Source organism: Nylanderia fulva, unplaced genomic scaffold, assembly GCF_048542155.1.
Source record: "Nylanderia fulva isolate GAGA-0341 unplaced genomic scaffold, ASM4854215v1 Scaffold32, whole genome shotgun sequence".
Taxonomy (NCBI): domain Eukaryota; kingdom Metazoa; phylum Arthropoda; class Insecta; order Hymenoptera; family Formicidae; genus Nylanderia; species Nylanderia fulva.
Window position 1 is genome coordinate 2,481,088 of NW_028190390.1, and position 24,682 is coordinate 2,505,769.

Below are 24,682 nucleotides of genomic sequence, written 5' to 3' on the forward strand. Positions count from 1 at the left end.
CATTAATTTGAATTTTAAAATTTAAATGATTTTAACTTTTGATAGAAGCATTTGTCAAAGAAATATTCAAATAAAACTTACTTGTTTTTTTTCATTAGAATTCAATTGTAATAATTTAGAAGGGGTTTTAAAATTCTAAAATTACCTCTCGCTCTCTTTGCAGAGATATTTTATATGTTAATATAATTCAAGAGATTTTTTGAGAATACATGAGACTTTTTTATGAACTTTTTGATTTGACAAATATTTTTAGAATAACCGGCTTGCAACATTTTACATAGACTACTCTGTATATAATTATAAAATCAATATCAATAATAATATACAATAATAATATACAATAATATGATTATATATATAATTATACATTATATTTGTATTATTTATATATAATTATTATATTATATAAATTATCTGAATACTATATTACACTAATATACAATTATACAAATATAATTGTTTATTAATGTCATATTATTTGTATGTTACGCATTTCTATGAAAATAGTATAATTGAATATATATAAATATGTATATTTAAAAACACAAATTCATACAATTAAATATTCAATTAAATTATTTTCCTAACGTCATTTTCTTTTTCTAAGGAATAACATTATTGCGAATCGTTGATGTACATCATGAATATATATTTGAAAATCTAGAGACAAGTGAGAAAGTTGTAAAGAGATTACCCTGAATTTTGACAATGAAGTAAAAAAAGCTAAGTAACATTTTAGTTAAAAATCGACACTATAACACTAGGTCACGTCATGTATCTGTGTTCCATTGCTGAAAAGCACTCATCGCAGTAATAGCAATACACATTGTGTGCTATTCTTGGACATTGTTGAAAGTCAGAATTCAATTACTTGATTTTTAATGAGCAATATTCTATTTTTTTCGAATATGATTTTTATTGTAATCAATGCTGTGATTATCAGTTTTAGTATCATGCAATATGATACGTCATTGCATATTTGTATTGTAAAATTTGATATCCAATTACTCTCTCTTAAGCATAATGCGATGGTGGCACCGTTAAATCTTGTAAGACAACCAATTGTTCTTCCGTAAAGTGTTGCGCATGACCAGCCCAGCCATCATAATGTGTTCGTTTGAAATCACTCAGAGTCTTTCTTATTGTCATCTGTAATTCAAGTATTTATCACAAAAAAAAATTAATCGCAATTCATTATAATTATATAATCTATTTAAACAATTGCAAACAGTATATGTGTATTAAGTAATAGTTAAACAATATAATCCAGAATTAGGTCTACCCAAATCTTGTAAAATAATAAAATTTTTTTTGTAAACAAGATGTAATTTGCAACATGTTTTTTTAAAAGCATTTAATGTCAAAAAATTGTTAACTTCAAACTTTTATAATTCAAAAAGTACTTAATGAAAAAATGTTTTATTGTAGTGTTTTGGAAAGCTCTTGAGATGAGTTACAAGAATATGCAATAAAAAATGGAGAATTCTATTTTAAAAAATTAAGTTAACCTTGAAATGACCTTTAAATTTGACCCTTAGGTCAAAGTCAAGGTCACCATTATTAAGTGCTTTATTTTGAGCCCTACAACTTTTGTATTTAACATTTTTTAATAAGACCACTATTTTCAGAGATAATTAGCTGTTGCCAAACTTTTTTGAACCACCTTGTATAAAACAAATTGAGACATTTAAAAAATTACCGGTATGGGCTGCGGATCGTTCATATGAAAGCCGAGATGCTCGAAGACTGAAGGCACGTATTTTGGCACATCGTATGGATGGGCTCGAATGAAAGCGCACAGTCCGAGTACACCCGCATGACGAATACGTATAGCGTCGATTTTTTCGGAATTTAGCGATGCATCATCAACAGAACCGACTTTTTTCTTATGCAATCGTGTTCTCGCCTTTCTCTTGAATTCCTCCTAAAAAAATCATAAGCGATATTTTGAATTTTAAATCTTTTCAGGATCTTTTTTAAGGCTCTTGACTTCTCGCCGACTATGTTAGATTGTAACGTCAGAGGCGAGAAAATACAAGCTAAAAATTCTTAAATGCTATTTCGAAGTAAAAAGATATTTCGGTGAAACAACATTCTAGATAGCTTTAAAATACTTCTAAAACTCATTTAATCAACTATTATAAAATTACTGTAATATAAGGCCCAAATAGCCACAGTAATTGACATAATTTTGACGTCAAAATAACGTAATTTTGACGACAAAATAATGTATTTTAACGTTAAAATGAGGTCAAAATAATTGCTGTGGCTATTTGGGCTTTAAATAATGTCAATTTACGTCATCTTGACCAAATTTGAACTCCAAATTTGATCAATGACGTCAAAATGATATTATTTTGATTTTCTGTTCTACTTGGGTTGTACATTACATTAATATGGTTTAATTATGTCATTTTGACGGAAAAATAATGTGTTCTGACGTCAAAATGACGTAATTTGACGTCAAAATGGTGTCACAATAATTACTATAACTATCTGGACCTCATATTGCATCAATATGGTCAAATTAGGTCATTTTGACGTCATGACGTAATTGATATCAAAATGATGTAATTTGATGTCAAAATGCCTACTTTTGTTATCTGTAGGCTGTCAATTGACTGTCAAAGGAAAAGAATAATTTTCAAGGTATTTAAAAGTGTGCTAAAGCCATCTGAAACAGTATTTCATCTTAATATCCTTTCATTTAAACATGGCATCTAAGAATGTTCGGCGTGACGTCACAATCTAACTTGGCGCGGCGAGCATCCAGAAGCCTGAAATAATATTTCAGCAACCTACCAGAAACTTCTCTCCGTCCTCGATGAACGTGCAATGCAACAAACCGCCGAGCACTAGGCTGGCCTTCTCCCTGACCTCTAAACGCTCATCCTCTAACAAGCGCAGAACGATATTCTTAACGCAATCGATCCACGTTATGTTACTAAGAATTATACCCATGTTATGAAAGGCCAATACTTGAAGAAACTCCAAGCTGATGAATCTGGCGGACCACGACGAATGCTCGGACATCGTCTTCACCGCGGTCAAGGCCACCGGCATCACTTCCGGCAATGTGAACGCCTGCGCGAGGGTCGCCAAAGTGTATAAGCACAGCTTGTTGAGCTCCTCGTCCGCCTCCGAGTTCTCTAATTGACATACGATCGGAAATACCTCGTAGAATCCTGGTGTAGCAGCGTACAGCGAACGCGACAGACTACCTATAATCCATTTACAGACAGTCTTCAACAATCTCTTAGGGACTTCTTCCTCCTCCGCCTTGGACACTATCTTCAGTTCGTCGAACGAGACATCGGTAACCTTTTCCAACAGATTCTCTTCATCGAGATCGTTCAATTTAGTCACGTCGTCGACTTTTCCCAACAGATTCCCTTCCTCTAGACCATTCAACTTGGTTGCGTCATCCTCAACAAGTAGCTTCAATCTTGGGACCACCTTATCGATCAGAGTCTGCAATCGCGGGATTGCTGTATCAGATGAGCAATGCGAAAACTTGAGATCGGCGTCGAATACGGTGACCAGCATCGAGCCCAGGCGTTCCCGGACGTTTTGAAAGGGATTATTCAACAAACGTGTCTCCAGACGGGTCAGCAGACGTTGCAGTAATTCCGTGACCCGCCAGGTCTGTTGATTCAGAGCGCCTTGCAGTATGTAAAGACGGCCGCACTCCACGAAGGAGGATTCCGAGTCCTTGAGCGGCGGCTCCTCCATCAGGCACTCGAGTAGCCAGTGATGCCTGTTCGGGTCTCTGCGTTGTTGGATAGTCGCGAAGCATATACCCCAGTCCATGACGGTCTCCTCGGTTAAATTCGCGATCGCGGTTCTTACGACGGGCAGCATGACTTGCCACATCTCGCGGACCATCTCGAAGGGCCAGTGCTTGGAGCCCCGGATTATCCCGGCAGTGATCTCCGCGGCGCATCGTTGGCTGCTCTCGTGCTTATCCGTCACAAGTCGCTGCAGATGCGGCAGAAAGTGCTTTAGATGGACGATTCCGTGGTTGCGGAACAGACCCTTGAAGAGCAAGCACCGACACCCGTTGAATTTGTCCTTGCCCTTCTTCTCCTCCAAGCTGAGATAGCTTATCAGCTTGTCGATGTGTTGCGGATCGTCGAAAAAGGCGCGAACTTCCAGCTCCTGATCCGTCATCAGTTCGCACGCTTCCGCGTCGAGGCGGGGTTGCTGAGACGAGGGTGCATACACCTCCAGTGTCTTCGGCCAGACGTAATAGCCCACGTACGGTTGGTGAACGTATCTGGATTCGTCCCACTGCTCGGCGGTCTGCGGACGAGTCTCGTAATTGTACTGAAGCCAAGTATTGTCGTCCCTTATTCCGGGCATGACACTTCGATCTTGTTCCTTTTCATTTAACGCGCTCTTCTTGGACAGATCCCGTATATCAACTGTCACCTTGAAGTATACACACAGGTTTATAACCACAATTTTATATATACATATTATATGGGATGGACAAAATAAAACGTTACGAATTTTTTCCTAAAGGACGATTTGCAAAGTTATTTAAAGATTATTTATTTTTTAAAATGGTACCACTATATTTTTTACATAAATCGATTCCTTGTTATATTCTGCATAAAAAGTGATAGGAGTAGAATGGTCAAAAAATGAATAGTTTACGAGACATTTCATAGTTTATGTAAGATTATGTCAAACTTAAGTATGAAATATCTCGCAAATTATTCACTTTTCGATCAGTCTACTCTTATAACTTTTATGCAGAATATTTCGAGGAATCGATTTACTTAAAAAAATATGGTGATTTCATTAAAAAACAAATGACTTCAAAATCGCTCTTTAGGGAAGTCAGTAGTGTCAACTATTTATTTTTATTTGAAACATTTTTCTTTAAAAACTATCTTTAGAGATAAAAATTCGTAACGCTTTATATTTTGTCTACCCTGTATAAATAATCTGTTTATTTTAATCAAATAAAAATCGGGCGTACTTTTGGATGTTTTCGCTTTTGCTGCTTCAACATAAATACCACTGTTTTAATAGCGATTTTTCTCTCTTTCAAGGAATCGTGTATAAGCGCCTGTAAGAAGTAGCGCACTATTCTCGCGGAATAGATGTGATTCGGATGAAACAGATCCCGCATAAAGCTCATCGCCATTAATCGATGCCGCCAGTGCAGAGATTCTTCGTGTACACAACGTAGCAGCTCGTCGAGTAAATCCATATACGTCGTCAGATTGAACTCGTTGAGTTGCTTCAGGTTTTCCGCGGCCCTTTCCACTTCAAGGTCATCAGGCTGCGGTGGTGTTGCTCGCGGAGTGCTTTCCCACAAGCCGCGCGCGGTCGTCAGACACCTGTCGGGTATCTCCAGCTTGATCGTATTCATATAAAAGTATTTGCTTATAATGTCTACGACGTTCTCCTTCAATCGGATCACAGAAAGCTTCTCGGACGGTTTGGAAAGGACAACGGCCGGCCATAACGATCTCAACATGCTGCAGTCCTCACCCGTGATCAGGGGAGCGTGTCGCGGTCCAAGCAGCATATACAGAACACCCTGCGTTTACAAATAGTTTAACAACTTGACCTTCAAATGAGCTTGAAAATTGGCCTTTAGGAAAATGGGTCACAAAGAGATAAGGTAATAGGACTATCCTATTATTTACCTTGTAAGCGTCGTGATGCTCTTCGGTGTCTTTCGCCAGGATATCGATGAGACGAGGAACTATTAATTTAGAAGAATAAGGGAAATTTTTGAACGCGGAGAAGAGGCCATCCTGAGCCTTCGAACGCACATTCCCGTATCTGCTTATCGCTAAGGTGAATAATTCGAACATGATTTGTTTATGAGTCTCGGTTAGCATGACCAATTGTGTAAGTTGTCGGTACTCGTGCTGGATGTCACAACGTTCCAGGATCAATGGACCCATCCGATTCTTGTTCCCCATCAATTTGTCCTCGAATATTCTCTTGGCGACTTGAAAAGTCCTGCGTCGTTCATCGTGCAATTCGCGCAGCCGTATTTTTCCCAGTAACAAACTAGTCCAAATCTGTAATTTAAATGCAATTTTTTTAGTAAATATTTTTAAAACGAATAAGTAGCAAACTGACATCAAACGTCAAAATGATATCATTTTGATATGTAATAACGTCATCAACGTCAAAGTGTCATTTTGATATCTAATGACGTCGTACAACGTCAAAATGATGTCACTTTGGGTGCGTTCCGTTATGCACTGCAAGTACTGGCAGTACTACCAATAGCGTTCCGATATAGATAGCAGTGCACTGCGAAAGTACTATCATGAGTATATGACGTCATTAATTTTGACGTTATTTCCTGTTGCGATTACTGCAACCGGCGAGGTAAAGCACTCGCAGTAATCAAGATGGCTACCTCCATGTGTACGATGGAACTAACTTTTAAATTCCATATCTGAATATAATGATACAATATTTTTAACGTAATTTTTACATTTTATTCTAGGTATTTTAATTTGTCGTCTCATTTCATTTATTAATTCCATTTCCAAATCGCTTTCACTTGATGACTCACTCGAATCATATATATTCTCGATTAAATTATATGTAATTAATGCAATAATGGTATTATCCATTTCACCAATTTTTCACTCGATGATTATTAGCGAAAAAGGTTAGTTAAAAGTCTGCTGAAAGCGTACTGTAGTGCGTTCCGTTTTACTATTTTGCAGTAGCTTCAAAGTGCACAAAATTAAAAAGGAACGCTGTCAACAGTACACTTGCATGACGTCATAGTGCCAGTACTTGCAGTGCATAACGGGACGCACCCTTTGATATCTAATGACATCGTTGACGTCATCAGATATCTAATGACGTCGTCAACGTCAAAATGACATCATTTTGATGTTTAATGACGTCATTTTGTAGGGTATCCAGTAAAATTTGAAAATGAAATTTAAACACATTTCAATAACATTTTAAGATTTTACAATTTTCCAGTAATATAATCAATATGTACAAAGAATAAAGTATTTTATTTTTTTAACCAAGTCGATATAAATTGCACGTTAATAAAATAAAACATACCCATTATAATATTCGATAAAATATTCTGTTATATTTGAATATTTTATCGAATAAAAATGTAAAAATAACTTATTTGAAGCACATTTTTGGATTCTGTAAATAAATAGTACTTTGTATTATTTACGAAGTAAGATAACTGAAATATTTTTTACTCAAATAATCTCAGCTGACTCTTTTAGCTGAATGTTTTTAGGTAGTTACAGCCTTATGAAATCTATATATCTATAATAATAAAACTTGACTCAATTCATAAACTTTTGAAAAAATTTTGTTTCACTGATAAAATAATTCAATTTACAGTATTTTTATAAGTAAAACGACTAATTTCACCAGTAAAATTTTTTTATTATTAAGACAATCCGAAGAAACTGAATGTTCACAAGTAAAAAAATCAAGGATTTACGAAAAATTTAAGCACATTACCAGGATTTTTAAAGGACAAACAAAATTCCATAACATTTCAAGGATTTCAAGGACGCCTGGACACCCTGTTTTAGTATTTATGACCTCCAACATCAAAATGATGTCACTTGATATCTAATGACGTCATCAACGTCAAAATGATGTCACTTTGATATCTAATGATGTCATTTCGACATCAAATAATGTCATTTTGATATCTAATGACGTCATTGACGTCAAAATGATATCACTTAATATCTGATGACATCATTCGACATCAAATGACGTATGCTTGCTCCCTTGATTGTTTGACTAGCTGTAACTCAATAACCTTAATTATTTAGCTTTTGAAGCTGTTACATTCTTTGTTCAGCAGATCAAAAGCTACAATATATGAAAAAATCAGTCAATCCCATCAAAATTCAATTTTGATAAGGATAGTGCAGAATCCTTTCTAATATTTAAAATAATATTTTTGAGGAAAAGTAATAAAGAGAAAAAGCTTAATTTAGAAAATCTATGGTATAAGCATTTTGAAAAAAATTATATATACTCGTATGTATACGTATATGAAATGTACACACCCGTATTAACACATAGAAACTCTTGGTATTGTCCTCTGAATTTTCAAGCATCGTTTTTTGGACTTGACTCATAATCCCAGTGAGATATTGCCTAACATTACTACCATCAGGCATTGTAACGTCTCCACTTATTCTATACTTAGGCACTTTAGGTACATTCAAGTCTAAGGAAGATTTAACTACTTCAAGTGGCGTTTCCGTCCAAACTGGTAGGACAGATTCGGCACCTCTAATGATGCAGCATACGATATTTAAGCTGACCAACAATTCTTCCCTACAATTATTCATATATGTTAATCATTTATCTATGTGTTATATCATAACATAATTTTACATAAAAAGAATCGATATACATTTTATATGAACTGACCTACTTAATGATTTAGCATCTTGGCAGTATCCCTTGAGCTTATCAATTTGCATTGATAAATATCTGAAGAATATTCGTTGTACAGTCGCGATCTCTTCTTCGCCAGGAATATACCATTTGATACAGAAGTCATCGAGGTTCACGCTCTGACCCCAATCCCTGATGTAAGGATAATCGGGATCATTGTAGTCTCTCTTACCGGCTCTGTACTCGCAGGGAGCAATGGTCGACAGCGACCAGAGGACGCACTTGAGCAGATGACAGGCCAATTTATTCCCATCCATCGACCTTAGAAGCAGAACGCGATCAAGAACGTTGATCAGAGTGTCCATGTGCGGTATCAGATTGCTGCCCGGAGTGTTGACGATCGCGGACAATATGAGTAGAGCGTGTAGGAGGCGATGGTCCAGGTTCTCCTCCTTCAGCATGTCCTCCTCCTCGCTAACGAGCGGCAGGATCGTCTGCGCGAGCACCGGGACTAGGGCGTGCAGGGTGTCACGTCCGTTAAAGCGGGAGAAGCTCTTGCAGACAACGGCGGCGAGTTGCCCGGCGACTTTCGTCTCGAGGATTCGTTCTGTCATGAACGCGCGCAGCTTGTGCAGGGCGCTTCGAAAGATCGCATCGCTGGTCTTCATCAACAGGGTCGAGCAGACGCCAGAAAGCGCGGTCTCCGCGATCGATTCGAGCTTGCTTTTCAGATTACCGCCGCGGTTCTCCAACCGCACGTTCTCCAACGAGCTGGAGTCGATGAACAGAAACACCCGGTCCAGAAATTGCAGCACGAAGTCCTCGAAACGCGAAGTCGCCTCGCAGATCATCCTCTCATCCTCCGTCATCATCGCAGTGGATCTAGAGGAGTCCACTATGGGGATCAGTGTGGCGTAAACGGAAATGAAGCGGAAGGTGGCGAGGCATTTGGTAATGTCGTTCGGATCGATCCCTGGTAAAGATGAAAACAACAGTGGCAATACGTGCATTGGCCCTTCGGAGAATGCGTAGTCTGCAAAAAGCAAAAATTTAATTAAATGCGTATGAGAAAAATATACAGGATGTGATTTTCATCGACCACCTTTACAAACTTTTTTATTTTTGATTGTACAAGTTGCTTCAAACCAAAATTATTTGATTTAAAGGGGGACAGAATAGCGTTATTGACTCAAGGTTATTTAAAGGTCATTTACGTTTTTTTTAATGGAACCATACTTTTATAAAATAAACTGATTCCTTGTAATTTTCGGCATAAAAAAAGTTATAAGAGTAAGACAGCCAAAAATGAATAGTTTAGAAAATATTTCATACTTAAATTTGACATATAATAATTTTACAAAAATTATAAAATATCTCGTAAAATATTAATTTTTTTATCATCTTACTCCTATAACTCTTTATGAAAATTGCGAGGAATTGATTTATAAAAAAAAATTGATTCAATTTAAAAAACATAAATGACCTTGAAAAGCGCCCCTTTAAAAAAAAAGTCAGCAGCGCCATCTTCCCCCTTCAAATCAAACAACTTTTGTTTGAGACATTTTATTGTACAATCAAAAGTGAAAAATTTTTGAGGAACACTCTGTATATAAAATAAAATTAAAAAGAAAAAACCTATACCTGTGTTTATATTTCTAGGACCTTGCACCATCGGTCTGGCAACAGCTACCATACAGATCATTGAAGCTGTAAGTTTATGAGGTTCAGTCAAAGAATCAAACGTAGAATACATTCTGTCCAACATATCTGGTATCACTAAATTCGGTCTCATGGTAGCAAGGTACTGCAAAGCGTGGCAAGCGTCGTTCACACCGAGTTTACTGAACATAGCTGTCATAGCTACGGGCAACATACTCTTGACGAAGGCATCCACATCGCTATCAGTTAATTTATAATTGTTAGGAATTGGAGTCTCCCATGTTCGTTTAGCGTATCTTTCTCTGAAATCGTGAAATCAAGGTTTAATTAGATATTCCTTGAGATAATCTTGATAATAAATAATTCAAATTAATTAATTAATTTAATAAAATGTGCTATACTTGTTGGATTCTAACTGATATGTAATTAGAATAAAAATATAGAATATAATATAAATATTTTACATTCAAAATACAAATATTAAATACCTACATACTTGTGTAAGCGTGAGATAAAATGATATGGAAGTTTGATAAGAAGTTCCCTTAACTTTCCCATCCACCGTCCAAAATTGGCAGGATGAAAATAGGTTTCTATTGTTTTTAAAAACTTTTCTAAGTACATCTGTGCGCTTGAACCATTTCCCTGTACGAAATATATGTATGTGTATATACAGGATGTCATCATTTTAACTTACACAACAAAATACCTCTTGAAAAAATGCAAAAAAATGTTTCAGACAAAAATTATAGGATTTTGAGGGGAAAAGAAGTTGGGGCTATTGACTTTTCCCCCCCAAGACAATTTTCAAAATCATGTAAAGGTCATTTGTTTTTTTTAAATGGATCTACCATAATTTTTATATACCTAAATCATTATAAAAAGTTATAAGATAAGCAAAAAATGAATGGTTTAAGAGATATTTTATACTTTAGTTTAATATAGTGGTTTCATTAAAAAAATTCAAGATAATCTTGCCCTGACCTTAACAACGCCATCAAAGATAAAAGTAATTAAATCTGTAAATAGATATTTTTAAACTCTACAATTTTTATCTTAAACCTTTTTTCTAAAATGCATTTTTTAGAAGATATTTCAAATAAAAAATATTATTTAAACAATATAAGTCCTATTCTCAAAATATTTATATAATTATAGGAACACACACTGACAATTCTTAGGTATTTCAAGAGTGTGCTAAACCCATTTAAAATAGTATTTTATCGAAGTATCCTTTCATTTAAATAATGGTATCTATAAGAATTTTCAGCGTGTATTCTTCTCGCCTCTGATGTCACAATCTAACATAGTCATGATGAGAATCTAGAAGCCTTTTCTGTATACATACAAACTTGAAAAGAATATACAGGGTGTCCCATAGGAAATTGCTGAAACTAATCAATTTTCATTTTTTAATGCATGCAATTATTGAGAAAACAATTATGTTGAAAAGAGGAAAGTCTACCGTTTTTAATGGATATAAATAAAATGTTTGTATATCAGTTTATTTTATTAATAAAAAGTAATGAAAAAAGTGCTACTAATCACATAAACTATAATGATAAGTATTTTCAACAGTGTCAGATTTAATAGCAGCTATTAAAAGGATCGTCAACAATATTAAAAATGACATATTAAAAAAAGTTTTTACGAGTTTTCGTAAAGAAACAGAATTTTGTACAAATTCAAATAATGTGCACTTCGAAAATATTTATCATTAGTTTACATACGTAATTACTAGCACTTTTTTCATAACTTTTTTTCAATAAACTATTATCAATAAACTATTGAATAAACATTTTATTTATATCCATTAAAAACTGTAAACTTTCCTCTTTTCAACACAATTTTTCTCAATTAAAAAATGACAGCTGAGATTAGTTTCAGCAATTTCCTATGTGACACCCTGTATCTTACTGTTTACATATTAATTGCACAATAAATTCTTACCAAAACTGCTACTATCCACAGAGCTATATATTCCATTTCTAGTTTATGACTCTTGCTGTGTTGCGTTTGCTTATATACCACTGGCAAGTTTAAGCAGCGTATAAATCTGGTAAACATCAAGGGAAAATGCGGCTCCCAGTCGATGTATCCAATATTGTTAGCTGCCAATCTTGTCATTAAGCACAACATTTGGTTCTCCCATAGCGGCGCATTGTGGCATACCTTCCAGAAGGTCATAAATTCATCAAACCATAACTGGTGTCCGATGACATGATGTTCAGGTGGCAGTTGCAATGGTAAAATGCATTCCAGAGTCTGAAGACTTGTACGCATTGTCATATTGTCAAAAGGACAAAATGTTGGTCTTAACTCGTCTAATATTTCTTGCGTGGCACTTAACTGTTGCAACAATATTGTTAAATATGAAATTAGTTATGCACTGTATTTAAAAAAAAGCCTCTTTTAGAAAAAAGAATTATTCTTACAGGGAAATAAATCTTTAGGGCGCGAATCACGCAAAATAAGATATTTCTCAACAATGCAGGCTGACGATATAGTCCTGCAAATTTATCTTTTAAAAGAAGTAATATTTCATATAAAGGTCTCCATGGAAGTTCTAGTTCACCAGGTCTAATTAATTCTTTTTTCCTGGAAAAAAAAAAAGAGAATTGGTTATCAAATATGTTCTATTCTATAAAAAATAATTTGCAACAACAAAAAATCTTTATGTTTCAATTCATCAGATCTTAACAATAAATTTATACATAAAGTTTACTTAAAATATAATATATATAAATTCATAACACATGTGCCCCAACCAAGTTAAAAAAAATCATATTTAAAAAAAATTTTATTCTTTTGCCCAAATAAAATTTATTTTCTCATAAAAAAAAGGAATGTAATGTTAAATTTGTTTATATACAATATATACAAAGTTATAAAGATTTAATTAAACCATACATATTTTGTACAAAAGACTATATACAATAGCTTTTAAAAAATAATCTTAAACATACTCAAACAATGCAGAAATGTCGCAAATTTAATTTACAAATGTTCCTCAATTTCTATTCCACTTACTTCAGTAGTAAAATTAAGGTGCTACAAAATTTAGTGATTAAATTTGGATCCAAATTTGGTATGGTGACAAGTTCGTACATCAATTTTACGAACGTTATATGATCCTCCTTACTGAATTTCATTCCATATACTTTCATATATCTGGAAGATAATTCAAAATATCAAATGTATTATGTTATAATAAATCAAGCATATATGTAATATAAAAAAATAGTATAGAAATATAGTGTAATAAAAGAACCCTACATAACTGTTATAAAAATGAGGATTTTGGTTAAATCAGCTGGTTTTTTCTTACATTGTAGCTTATGACTCAGTGAACAAAAATATAATAAATTCAAAGCTAAATAATAGATAGCTACTGATTTACAGCTAGTTAATTAAACATTAAAATTTTGGGCTCTGCGAGATGTTTAATTAGTTGTAACTCATTGTCAGTAACTGTCTATTATTTAGCTTTGAAGCTATCTTTTGTTCAGCAGATCATAAGCTACAATATATGAGAAACCAGCTGATTTTATCGAGATTCAATTCATGTAGAATTTCATATAAGTTCAAAAACCCAGCACTAATCCTCTATAAAATGAATCTTATCACATAGACTCTTTGTTTGATTCCAACATTTCCTAAACATTTCAACTGATTTCATCAGGGAGGAACAACCTGATACAGGGTGTCCCATAGGAAGCTAATCAGCTGTCATTTTTTAATGCACACAGTTATTGAGAAAACAAAAATTGTGTTGAAAAGAGAAAAGTTTACAATTTTAATGGATATAAATCAAATATTTATGTACCAGTTTATTTTATTGAAAAAAATAATGAAAAAAGTGCTAATAAACACATATAGAAACTAATGATAAATGTCATTTTTAATGTTACTCACGATCCTTTTAATAGCTACTATTAAATCTAGCACTGTTGAAAATACTTATCATTAGTTTATGTGATTATTAGTACTTTTTTCATTACTTTTTATCAATAGAATAAACTAGTATACAAACATTTTATTTATATTCATTAAAAACGGTAGACTTTCCTCTTCCCAACACAATTTTTGTTTTCTTAATAATCAAATGAATTTAAAAAATGATAGCTGATTAGTTTCTGCAATTTCTTATGGGACATCCTGTACATTCTTTTAAAGTTTGTATGTATACAGAAGTGATTTTTAAGGCTTCTAAATCCTCGTCACGACTGCGACTGTTAAATTGTGACGTCAGAGGCGAGAAAGCACACGCTGAAAATTCTTAGATACAATTTTTTAAATGAAAAGATATTAACACACCTTTAAAATACTTAAGAAATTTCAGTGTGTGTTTTCTCGCTTCTGACATCACAATTCTATGCTAACATAATCGGTGAAGAGCCAAGAGCTTTAAAATGAGTGTAAAAAAAACTTTGACAGATTATTTGAAGTAAATAATGCCATATATAAATAAGTCCTCTTTATTCATATTATAGGAATTTAAAAATTTGCTCGAGAATTTATTATAAAACAACTATATAAATAAATAATTAAATTTAATATAATATAATGATAACTTCTGATTAGTTTCTGGATACATTAACTATTTTTCATCACCCTTACAACGGCTCTGTGAAGTTGGCACGGCTTTTTTCGATTTTCAAAAAAAACATATGAGTTCTAGTAGCACTTTTAAAAGTTCTAGAGTTCCTGATAGGTTTCGCAAATAGTTCTGTCAATTTGAGGTCAAAAAACGAATTTTTTAAAAATATGCTAACTTCCCGTAGCACGACACTTACGCAAAAAAAAATTTTTATTTGTGTATATCGATAGATTTCGACGAGATCTAGAGTTCCTGATAGATTTTAACAATAGTTCCGGCGAACTATACATTCTACGAGTTAAAAAAAAATTTAAACGATATTTGTAAAAATTTTATCTTGTTGTGCTAATAGAAATATTCATTTCTCACGGCGCAATTTGCGAGTTCTAGGATAGTTCTGACCTCCAAAATAATTTTCGACAATAGTTCTGTCGATTAACCATAATTAACTTAAATAATTAATAAAATAATTATAGCACGACACTCGAGCAAAGGGTGTCGTGTTAAGTATATATCGCAGTTCTAGGGGGAGTTTTGGCCAGTTCTCGTAGAGTTCTATGTTCTGCAATTATTTTCAAAAATAGTTCCGGCATAGAACTCTACGAGAACTGGCCAAAACTCCCCCTAGAACTTGCGATATATACTCAGCACGACACCCTTTGCTCGAGTGTCGTGCTGAAATCGGACATTAAAAATTTTTTAAATTATTAAAAAATGTTTAATCGCCGGAACTATTTTTGAAAATAATTGCAGAGCATAGAACTCTACGAGAACTGGCCAAAACTCCCCCTAGAACTGCAATATATACTTAACACGACACCCTTTGCTCGAGTGTCGTGCTATAATTATTTTATTAATTATTTAAGTTAATTACTGGTAATCGATAGAACTATTGTCGAAAATTATTTTGGAGGTCAGAACTATCTTAGAACTCGTAAAATGCGCCCAGAGAAATAGATATTTCTACCAGCACGACACTCTTCCGCGATGTCGTGCTATAATAGTTAATTAATTAATTAAGTTAATTATGGTTAATCGACAGATTAACTATTGTCGAAAATTATTTTGGAGGTCAGAACTATCCTAGAACTCGCAAATTGCGCCGTGAGAAATGAATATTTCTATTAGCACAACAAGATAAAATTTTTACAAATATCGTTTAAATTTTTTTTTAACTCGTAGAATGTATAGTTCGCCGGAACTATTGTTAAAATCTATCAGGAACTCTAGATCTCGTCGAAATCTATCGATATACACGAATAAAAATTTTTTTTGCGTAAGTGTCGTGCTACGGGAAGTTAGCATATTTTTAAAAAATTCGTTTTTTGACCTCAAATTGACAGAACTATTTGCGAAACCTATCAGGAACTCTAGAACTCTTAAAAGTGCTACTAGAACTCATATGTTTTTTTTGAAAATCGAAAAAAGCCGTGCCAACTTCACAGAGCCCCTTACAACTATAAAATCAGCACTGTTAATAACTTGATAGACCACGCTGTAATATTGTCTGATAAACGTTTTCATAAATCAAACTTAAAAATCGTGGAAAAAATTTTGTTAAAGAACTGATTAAACATCAAGTTAAGCAGTGATTAAAAACTATTTCACATAACAAAATTAATGATGATTCTAAGGTGGTACCCCATTTGAGAATGGACAGAGATTTCGTCATGATTCAGTTTTGTAAAAATGTAAACGATGACATCCGTCGGATTTTAAAAAAAATAAATCTTAAGATACTACATATAATACCTAAGAAATTAAGTTGTATTATTGAGATTGAAAAAGATAAATTGAACAATCGAAAACAGACTAAAGTAGTTTATCGCATCAACTGCAAGGACTGTGATGCTTCATACATAGGACAGACGAAAAGATATTTATTCACCAGAATTAAGGAATATACAATCGAAATATTAGGGGCGCGCCTAACAATTATTCTGTTGTGACTAACCATTGTCTTACATATAATCATGATTTTGATCGGGAGATGATCTGACGATATTACATAAAGAAGGTTGTTTACGTAAAAGAAAAATAGCCGAAATGTTCTTTATAAAAAAGACTGATGAAACCATCAATTTACAAAATGACACGGAAAATTTAAATAATATTTATGATAGCCTACTTGGGGTACAATTGTTATTTGTTTTTGGACTTTTTAACCATTGTTATTTGTATTTAATCTCAGTATGAATTTTGACACTTACAATTGTTCGTTTCGTCTGTCAAGTTAACCGACATGAAAAATTTATAATCTATGTTAAAGAAGGATGTTAAAAAAATGTCGATTTTCGCCCTCAAGTGCAAAGTGAATAGCCGTTGAAAAATCATTGTTTGGATCCTCAGGTAAGAGGAAATGACAATTATTTGTCCGAGGAACGGTGGGAACATTACTGGAATTGCTTAAGGGCTAGTTGTTCCAACTCTTGGTAAGTTTTACCTGATAAGTAGCATATTTATCTCCATTTTTAGAACTTATCTGAAAAGAGACGAAAATATGCTACCTATATACGTATGTCAGATAAAGATTACCGAGAAATTGAAAAAATCGACCCTAAATGTAGTAAAAAGTAATATCTACATATAAACGGTTGGAAAACCATTATTCTAGTCAGAATTGTGAGTACATTTTGCATGTAAAGATCACGGACTACTTTAGCATTATCCAGGATGCACCACGTAAAGGTATACGAGGTGTGTTCAAAAAGTATCGCGAATTTTGTGTTTTTTCAAAAATTATTTATTTATTCATGAATATCTATTTTGTCCCCTTCAAAGTAATCCCCACCAGATATTATACACTTGTGCCAACGTTTTTTCCAATCCTCGAAGCACTTCAAAAAATCATTTTTTGTGATCTTGTTCAGCTCCTCCTTCGATGCCGTCTTTATCTCCTCAATCGTAGCGTAGCGTCATCCTTTCATGGGCCTCTTCAGTTTCGGGAACAAGAAAAAGTCACAGGGGGCCAGATCTGGGGAATACGGTGGCTGCGGCATTATTAGTGTGTTGTTAATGCGATGCTGTTTTTGGTCGAAATTGAGCAATTTTGGTACGAATTTCGCGGCGACCCGTGTCATGCCCAAATCATTGGTAAAAATCGAATGGCACGAGCCAATCGATATGTTTAGGTCCTCAGCAACTTCTCTAACGGTGATTCGACGATTGACCAATACTATTTTCTTCACTTCATCAATGTTTTCGTCTGTTGTTGACGTGCTCGGGCGTCCGGCACGCTCTTCGTCGTTCACATCTTCTCGGCCCTCGGAAAACATTTTGTACCACCGATAAACGTTGCTTCGGTCCAAGGTAGCTTCACCATATGCCACAGTCAACATTCGGAATGCGTCCGCGCACTTAATTTTGTTTTTCACACAAAATTTGATACAGATTCTTTGATCCATTTTTTGGAATAGGCAAAAATCGAAGACGAGCCAAAACACGTGCAAGCAAAGCAGCTGTCAAAAATTAACTGAACATTCAAAATGGCCGTACTTGTCGGCATAAATGAGAAACATGAGTACCAACATAACGCCACAAAAAAATCGAAAATCGAATATACGTAACCCGCGGAAATTCAAAATTCGCGATACTTTTTGAACACACCTCGTAGTCTGCCTATCCCTTGGCAGAGATTAAGAGCCCACAGTTCGTCACTCCTGCAGTATTTAGAGACTCAAAATCCTCTCTGCCATGTGTGTTGTGTGTATGTGTGTGTGTAATGTTACGAATATTCGTATTCGCATTCGTATTCGTGAATACTCTCTGATTTCAAAGTATTCGTATTCGTATTCGCAGAAAATATGCGAATGTTTTGCGAATATTATGTGGCGATTACATTGTCACATACTTCCCTGAAATTAACAAGGAAAACACGCATACGAATACGGACACTCACATATACGAAAAGGACAAAGGCACAAATAAACATAAATAAAATATAACAGACGAGACGAAAGACGAGTAGTACAGAAACAAACAAGTAAAACATATAGAAAATTCGCGAAGCCTCTCGAAGCCTAGCGAAGGGCGTTTTTAAGGCAAGATATAGATAGAACATTTTTAGATGATATAGATTCCGTTCTTGACAGTCGCCGCGTACGGACGCACATTATAAATCCAAACGATTTTATATTCATGTACCGATTTTAAAAGACTGTGTTCCTCGAAGAATATACTTTGAATTATATACAATAAATGCCTCTCACGTTATTTTATTCCCGACTCTTATCATACTTTCCAAACGTAACGCGCTAGATAACCAAAATTACTTTAGTAAAAGTTGGTCTCTTTAGAGGAAAAAATATATAAAATGTAAAAAAAACAAGACAATTTAATAATTTAGATTTGAATGCCTAGAATGCAATCGAGCCTTGAGTAAGATACTATTTCGGGGATTTACTGATATTGAATACATCGCATAATCAATATGCACAGATTCTTTTGCAATTTAAAATTCAAAATCATGTACGCGCGCACGTATATGGTTTTGATTCTCTAAATACTGTAGGAGTGACGAACTGTGGGCTCCTGATCTCTGCCAAGAGATATTAGGCGGACTATACCTTCACGTGATACATCTTGGATAATGCTAAAATAGCCCGTGATCTTTACATGCAAAATGTACTCACAATTCTGACTAGAATCATGGTTTTCCAATTATTAACCGTTTATATGTAGATATTATTTTTTACTAATCTTGATCTTGTATTTAGTTCCGGTAATCTTTTTAGTCTAATAAAATACCATCAAGGAGAAGATTCATGGAGATCTGGCCATTTTCCAGTTATATGTAACATCAATGTCAGGAGATGTCCATATACTAAGAAAACAAATGGAATATCTACAGTCAAAACTAATTGGAATAATTACACAGATATTTTAAAGCAAGACAAATAAAAGATATTTAATCAGGAATTTATACACATGGAGGAGCAGGAAAAATATACAAGAATCACCAACATCATGAAAAAAACAGTACAAATAGCAACTTATAGACATACGATTAAGAAAAGAGATAATAAACTAAGAATAAGATCTAAAAAGATAAAAAAGAAAAACCCGATTGAATGGTGGGATGACAAATGCTACAAGGTAATTGAAGATAGGAAAAAATCGTTGAAGGAATATATCAGAAAACAAGACCTCAACAGCTTTATAGAATATAAAAGGACCAGAGCGATAGCCCGTAAAGTAATCAAACAGAAGAAAAACGAAAATTTTCGAGATTTTACCAGCAGCCTAAATAAGAATATAAACATTAATTATGTTTGGAATACAATGAGAATTAAAAAAAAATAGTTTTAACACTATAGAATGGAATAAGTAGCAAGTAAAAAACAGAGAAGAGATTTAAAAGATAAGATAGATAAGATTGCCCTTCCATGGGTGAAAATGGATAAAGAAAATTATGAGACCCCAACTATTAATGAGAACAACAATGACCTTATGAACAACCTATTTATTATGGATAAATTAGATAGAGTTATGAATAGTGTAAGAGAAAAATCAGCCCCTGGAAGGAGATCAAATTGACTATAAAATGATCAAGAATCTGACGCAGAAATTTAAAGAAGAATTATTGACATTGTTTAACCATTGTTACTTAAATGAACGACTATTCAAAGAATGGGAAGAGTACCAGATCATCTTTACCGACAAAGGCAATGAAGAGAAAGTTAGACCAATTGCATTGTCATCGTGCATGAATAAAGTATCAGAAAGAATGGTTAATGACAGACTAGTGTGGTGGGCCGAGAACAACTATAAATTAGATAAAAATCATATTGGATTTCGAAAAGAAAGATCGTGCATGAACAATTTAGTGAGGCTCAACGTTCAGACGGAGACAGGAATGCTTCAAGATCATCATACACTTGCAGCTTTCTTAGATGTGTCATCAGCATATGACAATGTGAGAAGAGATATATTAATTAAGAAACTAATAAAAGAAGGATGCCCGATCAAAATTGTCAAATACGTGAATGAATGGATGGTAGATAGAAAAACAAAATAGTGAATAATGATGAAGAAGTGTATAGAATGGTGAACAAAGGTCTGCCACAGGGAGGAGTTATAAGTCCGATCCTTTACGCCTTATATACTAAAGATATTACAGAGGGTATTAAATATAACGTTAAAGTAGCGCAATTTGCAGATGACATAGCGATTTATGTCACAGGAAAAAAGCTTGGGGAACTAGCAGAATAACTAGAAGAGGCAATAGCGACAATACATGAAAATTTACTTAATTTAGGTTTAGAACTAGAACCTGAAAAGACACAAATTATCGATTTCAATAGGACAAGCAAATTAGATAATAGGATTCGAATCAAGATTAAAAATAGTTACATTGGATGTGTCAAAAATGCTAAATTTCTAGGGATTCTATATGATAATGAATTAAAATTTGACAAACAAGTAGACCTGATTAAAAATAAAGCAAATAGGGCATGCAGTATATTAAAATTCCTTAACGGAGTCTCCTGGAGTATGGAGACCAACACAGCCTTACTAATATATAAGAGTTACATAAGGTCGGTTATAAACTATGGTCTGTTTGTTTATTTTCCAAAAGACTTTAGAGGAAAAGAAAAAATTGAAAAATTACAGTATAAAGAATTAAGAATAGCATTAGGCTATAGAAACAGCACACCAACTAATATAATGCTTGCGGAGGCTAAAGTAATGAGAATGGAAGAAAGAGTGGGACTATAAGCTAGGAATTTCTGGATAAAATTATACCAGTATGGCGATAAGGACCTGGTTGATCAAATGAATAGATTAGAAATTATGGAATGTAGCCACAGACTTACGAATCCTAGAGAAAAATTAATGTTTTTATGGAATCATGGAGGAACTTTAGAAGATACATACCAGAATTAGATAAAGTAGGCAAATTAAAAATATATAACGACAATTACTGGCAATTAAAGTAGTTCTATCGCTACAATATAACTAAAAGTTTCGCCTCTAATCGATAAGGAAATTCATCGTTTATACAATGTTACCGTAGTAACAATTTTAGTTGAGTCTGTACAGTCTGAACCTCTTCACATAGAAACAGCTCATGTATGAATACACATCATCATCGCAATTTCTCTCCATGTTCCGTTTGGAAAAAAATTCATTTCTTTAAAAAGTAATATCTTTGAAACTAAACGGTAGAAAAAATTTATTTATTTTTTTTTAAATAATCCCACACTCATATTGTATACCCCACTGATTTTTTATTAAAATCGTAAGATCCGTTCTATTGTTATATATTAAAATGTGATGAAAATGCTATCCTTTTACGCGGTATATAGAAAAAATGCTATTTTTAATTGTAAATAATTGTTAAACTAAACGGTGAATTGACTTCAAAATTTCGTAATCGATAGATATTAACTCCGTCTACAACATATTAAAATTTCTAAAAATTCGTAAGAATTGTGAAAAACGATAGAACTACCTTAATTGAACAAGTGAAGATACACATGAATATTGGTAAAGAAAGAAAGAGAAGTAAATTTAGTGATGCAGATTTATTGGATAGATTTAAGGAGCGATATAATTTAAGTGAGGATCATATAACTATATATACTGATGGGTCTAAACAGAAAAATAAAATAAGCGCCGGGGTAGGTATAGCAATAGAAAATAGTGAAATAGCGTATAAAATTAGCATTAGTAATAGGTGCTTTAATTATACTGCAGAAGTTGTAGCCATAGAAAAAGCAATAGGATATGTACTAGACAATAATATTAAAAAAGATGTGTTAATATTAACTGATTCTATGAGTGCATGTAGAGCACTACAAAGTAACAAACTAGATGTATATCAGAATAAATATATCAAATAAATATATAAAATAAAAGAAAAAATACATTAATAAACAAATAACATAAATGTTGAAGACAAGGAAATTAAAATAGTAATAGGTTGAATTCCGAGTCACTTAGGCATCCTGGGGAATGAGGTAGCAGATGATTTAGCTAAAGAAGCTACAGAGGAGGAAAGTGATAATAGAATTAAAATTCCAGTTAAAGATTGGACAGCGATTTTTAAAGAAGAAATGTTTAATAGAACTAGAAAAAGAATAGAACAAAAAGGCGAATTCAAAGGAATTAAGTTTTTTAACATATATTATAATAAAGAAGCAAGACAAGTTTGGTTTAATAGTATAAATAAATTGTGCAGCTTAATTACTATAATTAATAGATTAAGAGCTAACCATTACAACTTAAAAGAGTCATTAGCTAGAAAAACATATATTGTGAAAGAGAACCACAAGATATATATCACTTCGTATTTAGATGTGATAGACTGGAGGAGGCAAAAAATATATTATATTGGACATTAGAAAAATTAGATGTTAAATATCCATATAATATTGATGAGTGGTTAAAGAACATTAATATAGAGCCATCAAAAAAGTGGAAAAATAAACTAAAGTAAATAGGCTAACAAAAGACTGGTGTCAAGAAACATAACACTTACAAGAAATCAATAATACGAGACAAGGTTTAAAAAGAATTAAAGTATATGTCAATATAACCACAGATTGTCCCGGTTAACAACACATTAAACTTCAAAAAAAAAAAAAAAAAAAAATTATTTTTTACTACATTTAAGCCATTTTAGCAATGTTCCCACTATTCCTCAAACAAATAATTGTCATTTTCTTTTACCTAAGAATCGAAACAATGATTTTTCAACATTTACTTTGCATTTGAAAGCGAAAATTAACACTTTTTTAACATCTTCCTTTGCAATCACCAATAATGAGTGTTTGGCTTTTTCTTTACTTAATTTCTTGATTGTCTAGTATTTATAATTGTAAAAAGAAAATGAAATGTAAAGTAATATTCTTGTTCTCTTGTTGATTCTATCTAGATTTGATAAGGACCATAAATAGTGGTTGGAACGTTATGTAATTTTTCATACAATAAAGCAATGCCAGTTTTAGTCAACTAAATAAATTAAAATTTAATATATGTTTATCTGATTTTATTTGATTATTAGCACTTTTTTCATTACTTTTTTTAATAAAATGTATATAAATTTTTTTAATAAATATTCTTAAATAAACTGGTAAACAAACATTTTATTTATATCTATGTATTAAAATCTGCAGACTTTCCAATACAATTTTTGTTTTCTCAATAACTTGCATGCATTACAAAAATGCTGATTAAACAACTGATTAATTTTCTACGAGACACCTTGTATCTATCTATCACTTGTTCAATCCTTTATATTATTTGCTTACACATTTAATCTGTTGGTCCATAAAACGCATCCTGGATTGAGCTCGCGAAGCATGACGGCTCGTCCTAGATTTCCCTTGATCTCGGCGAGCCATTCCTGCGACTCCTTGTCGAGGCTGTCCGCGTACGGCAGGAACCTGTTGTACATCATTTCCTTCTGCGGCTGAAAGCCCAGATTCCTCCTGGAAAATGACGACCTCCGCGAATTCAACGGGCTGTCCTCCTCCTCGCTCGAATTACACTCGTCAGTCATATCGTTCTCCATGCTGTCCGATATCGGATGCGAATTAAGATCCAAGATGATTGGAGTCGATAGAGCTAAAAGTTCGACAAAGCGTCTCCGTAAAACGTTGTATCACGCGCGTGGTTGAATCAGCAATAACTTGCTTATTGCCCTTCATTTCTATCGAGTCATGTTTTTCACACACGAAGCCATGTTTGTATTACGTCCTAGCTGAACTCAGCTGAATTTGTGAGAAGAAAGTCGAATTCATCGTCACTAGAAGAGACTAGAGACTAGTCGTATCGATTCTGTAAAGCGATTCTGTGGAGCACACACTTTTGCATAAACGCATAAGCATATGCATAAGAAATTCGATTGGTTGAATTTCTTAAGGGTCGACAGGCGACATGGTGGAGACGCCTATCGGCCGGCCGGGAATTACGGATTCTTATTTTCCAGATATTAGCGAAAATATTGACTGAATCTTATTAAATTTAGGATATTCTTAATCAGTAAGCTCATTTGTAGTCCTCTAAAGAGCTATTTTATGAAAAAAAGAT

General features: G+C 33.5%; 1 protein-coding gene across 2 annotated transcripts; it reads right to left on the reverse strand.

Moving 5' to 3' along the window:
• Nucleotides 1-517: 517 nt before the first annotated feature.
• On the reverse strand, nucleotides 518-24,448 carry LOC114935552 (proteasome activator complex subunit 4B). 2 transcript variants are annotated; one of them, XM_029308401.2, is made up of 13 exons: nucleotides 23,902-24,448; nucleotides 13,078-13,218; nucleotides 12,483-12,645; nucleotides 11,998-12,396; nucleotides 10,544-10,692; nucleotides 10,030-10,349; nucleotides 8,422-9,421; nucleotides 8,052-8,325; nucleotides 5,664-6,047; nucleotides 4,988-5,554; nucleotides 2,803-4,431; nucleotides 1,700-1,924; nucleotides 518-1,149 (listed from the first exon to the last, which is right to left on the reverse strand). In XM_029308401.2, the coding sequence occupies exons 1-13, from the start codon at nucleotides 24,162-24,164 to the stop codon at nucleotides 1,015-1,017; spliced, it is 5,649 nt and encodes a 1,882-aa protein (XP_029164234.2). In that variant the 5' UTR covers nucleotides 24,165-24,448; the 3' UTR covers nucleotides 518-1,014. The 2 variants fall into 2 exon arrangements, with proteins under 2 accessions (XP_029164234.2, XP_029164235.2); XM_029308402.2 differs by lacking the exon at nucleotides 13,078-13,218 and having other exon boundaries at nucleotides 23,902-24,447.
• Between the last annotated feature and the right edge of the window lie 234 nt (nucleotides 24,449-24,682).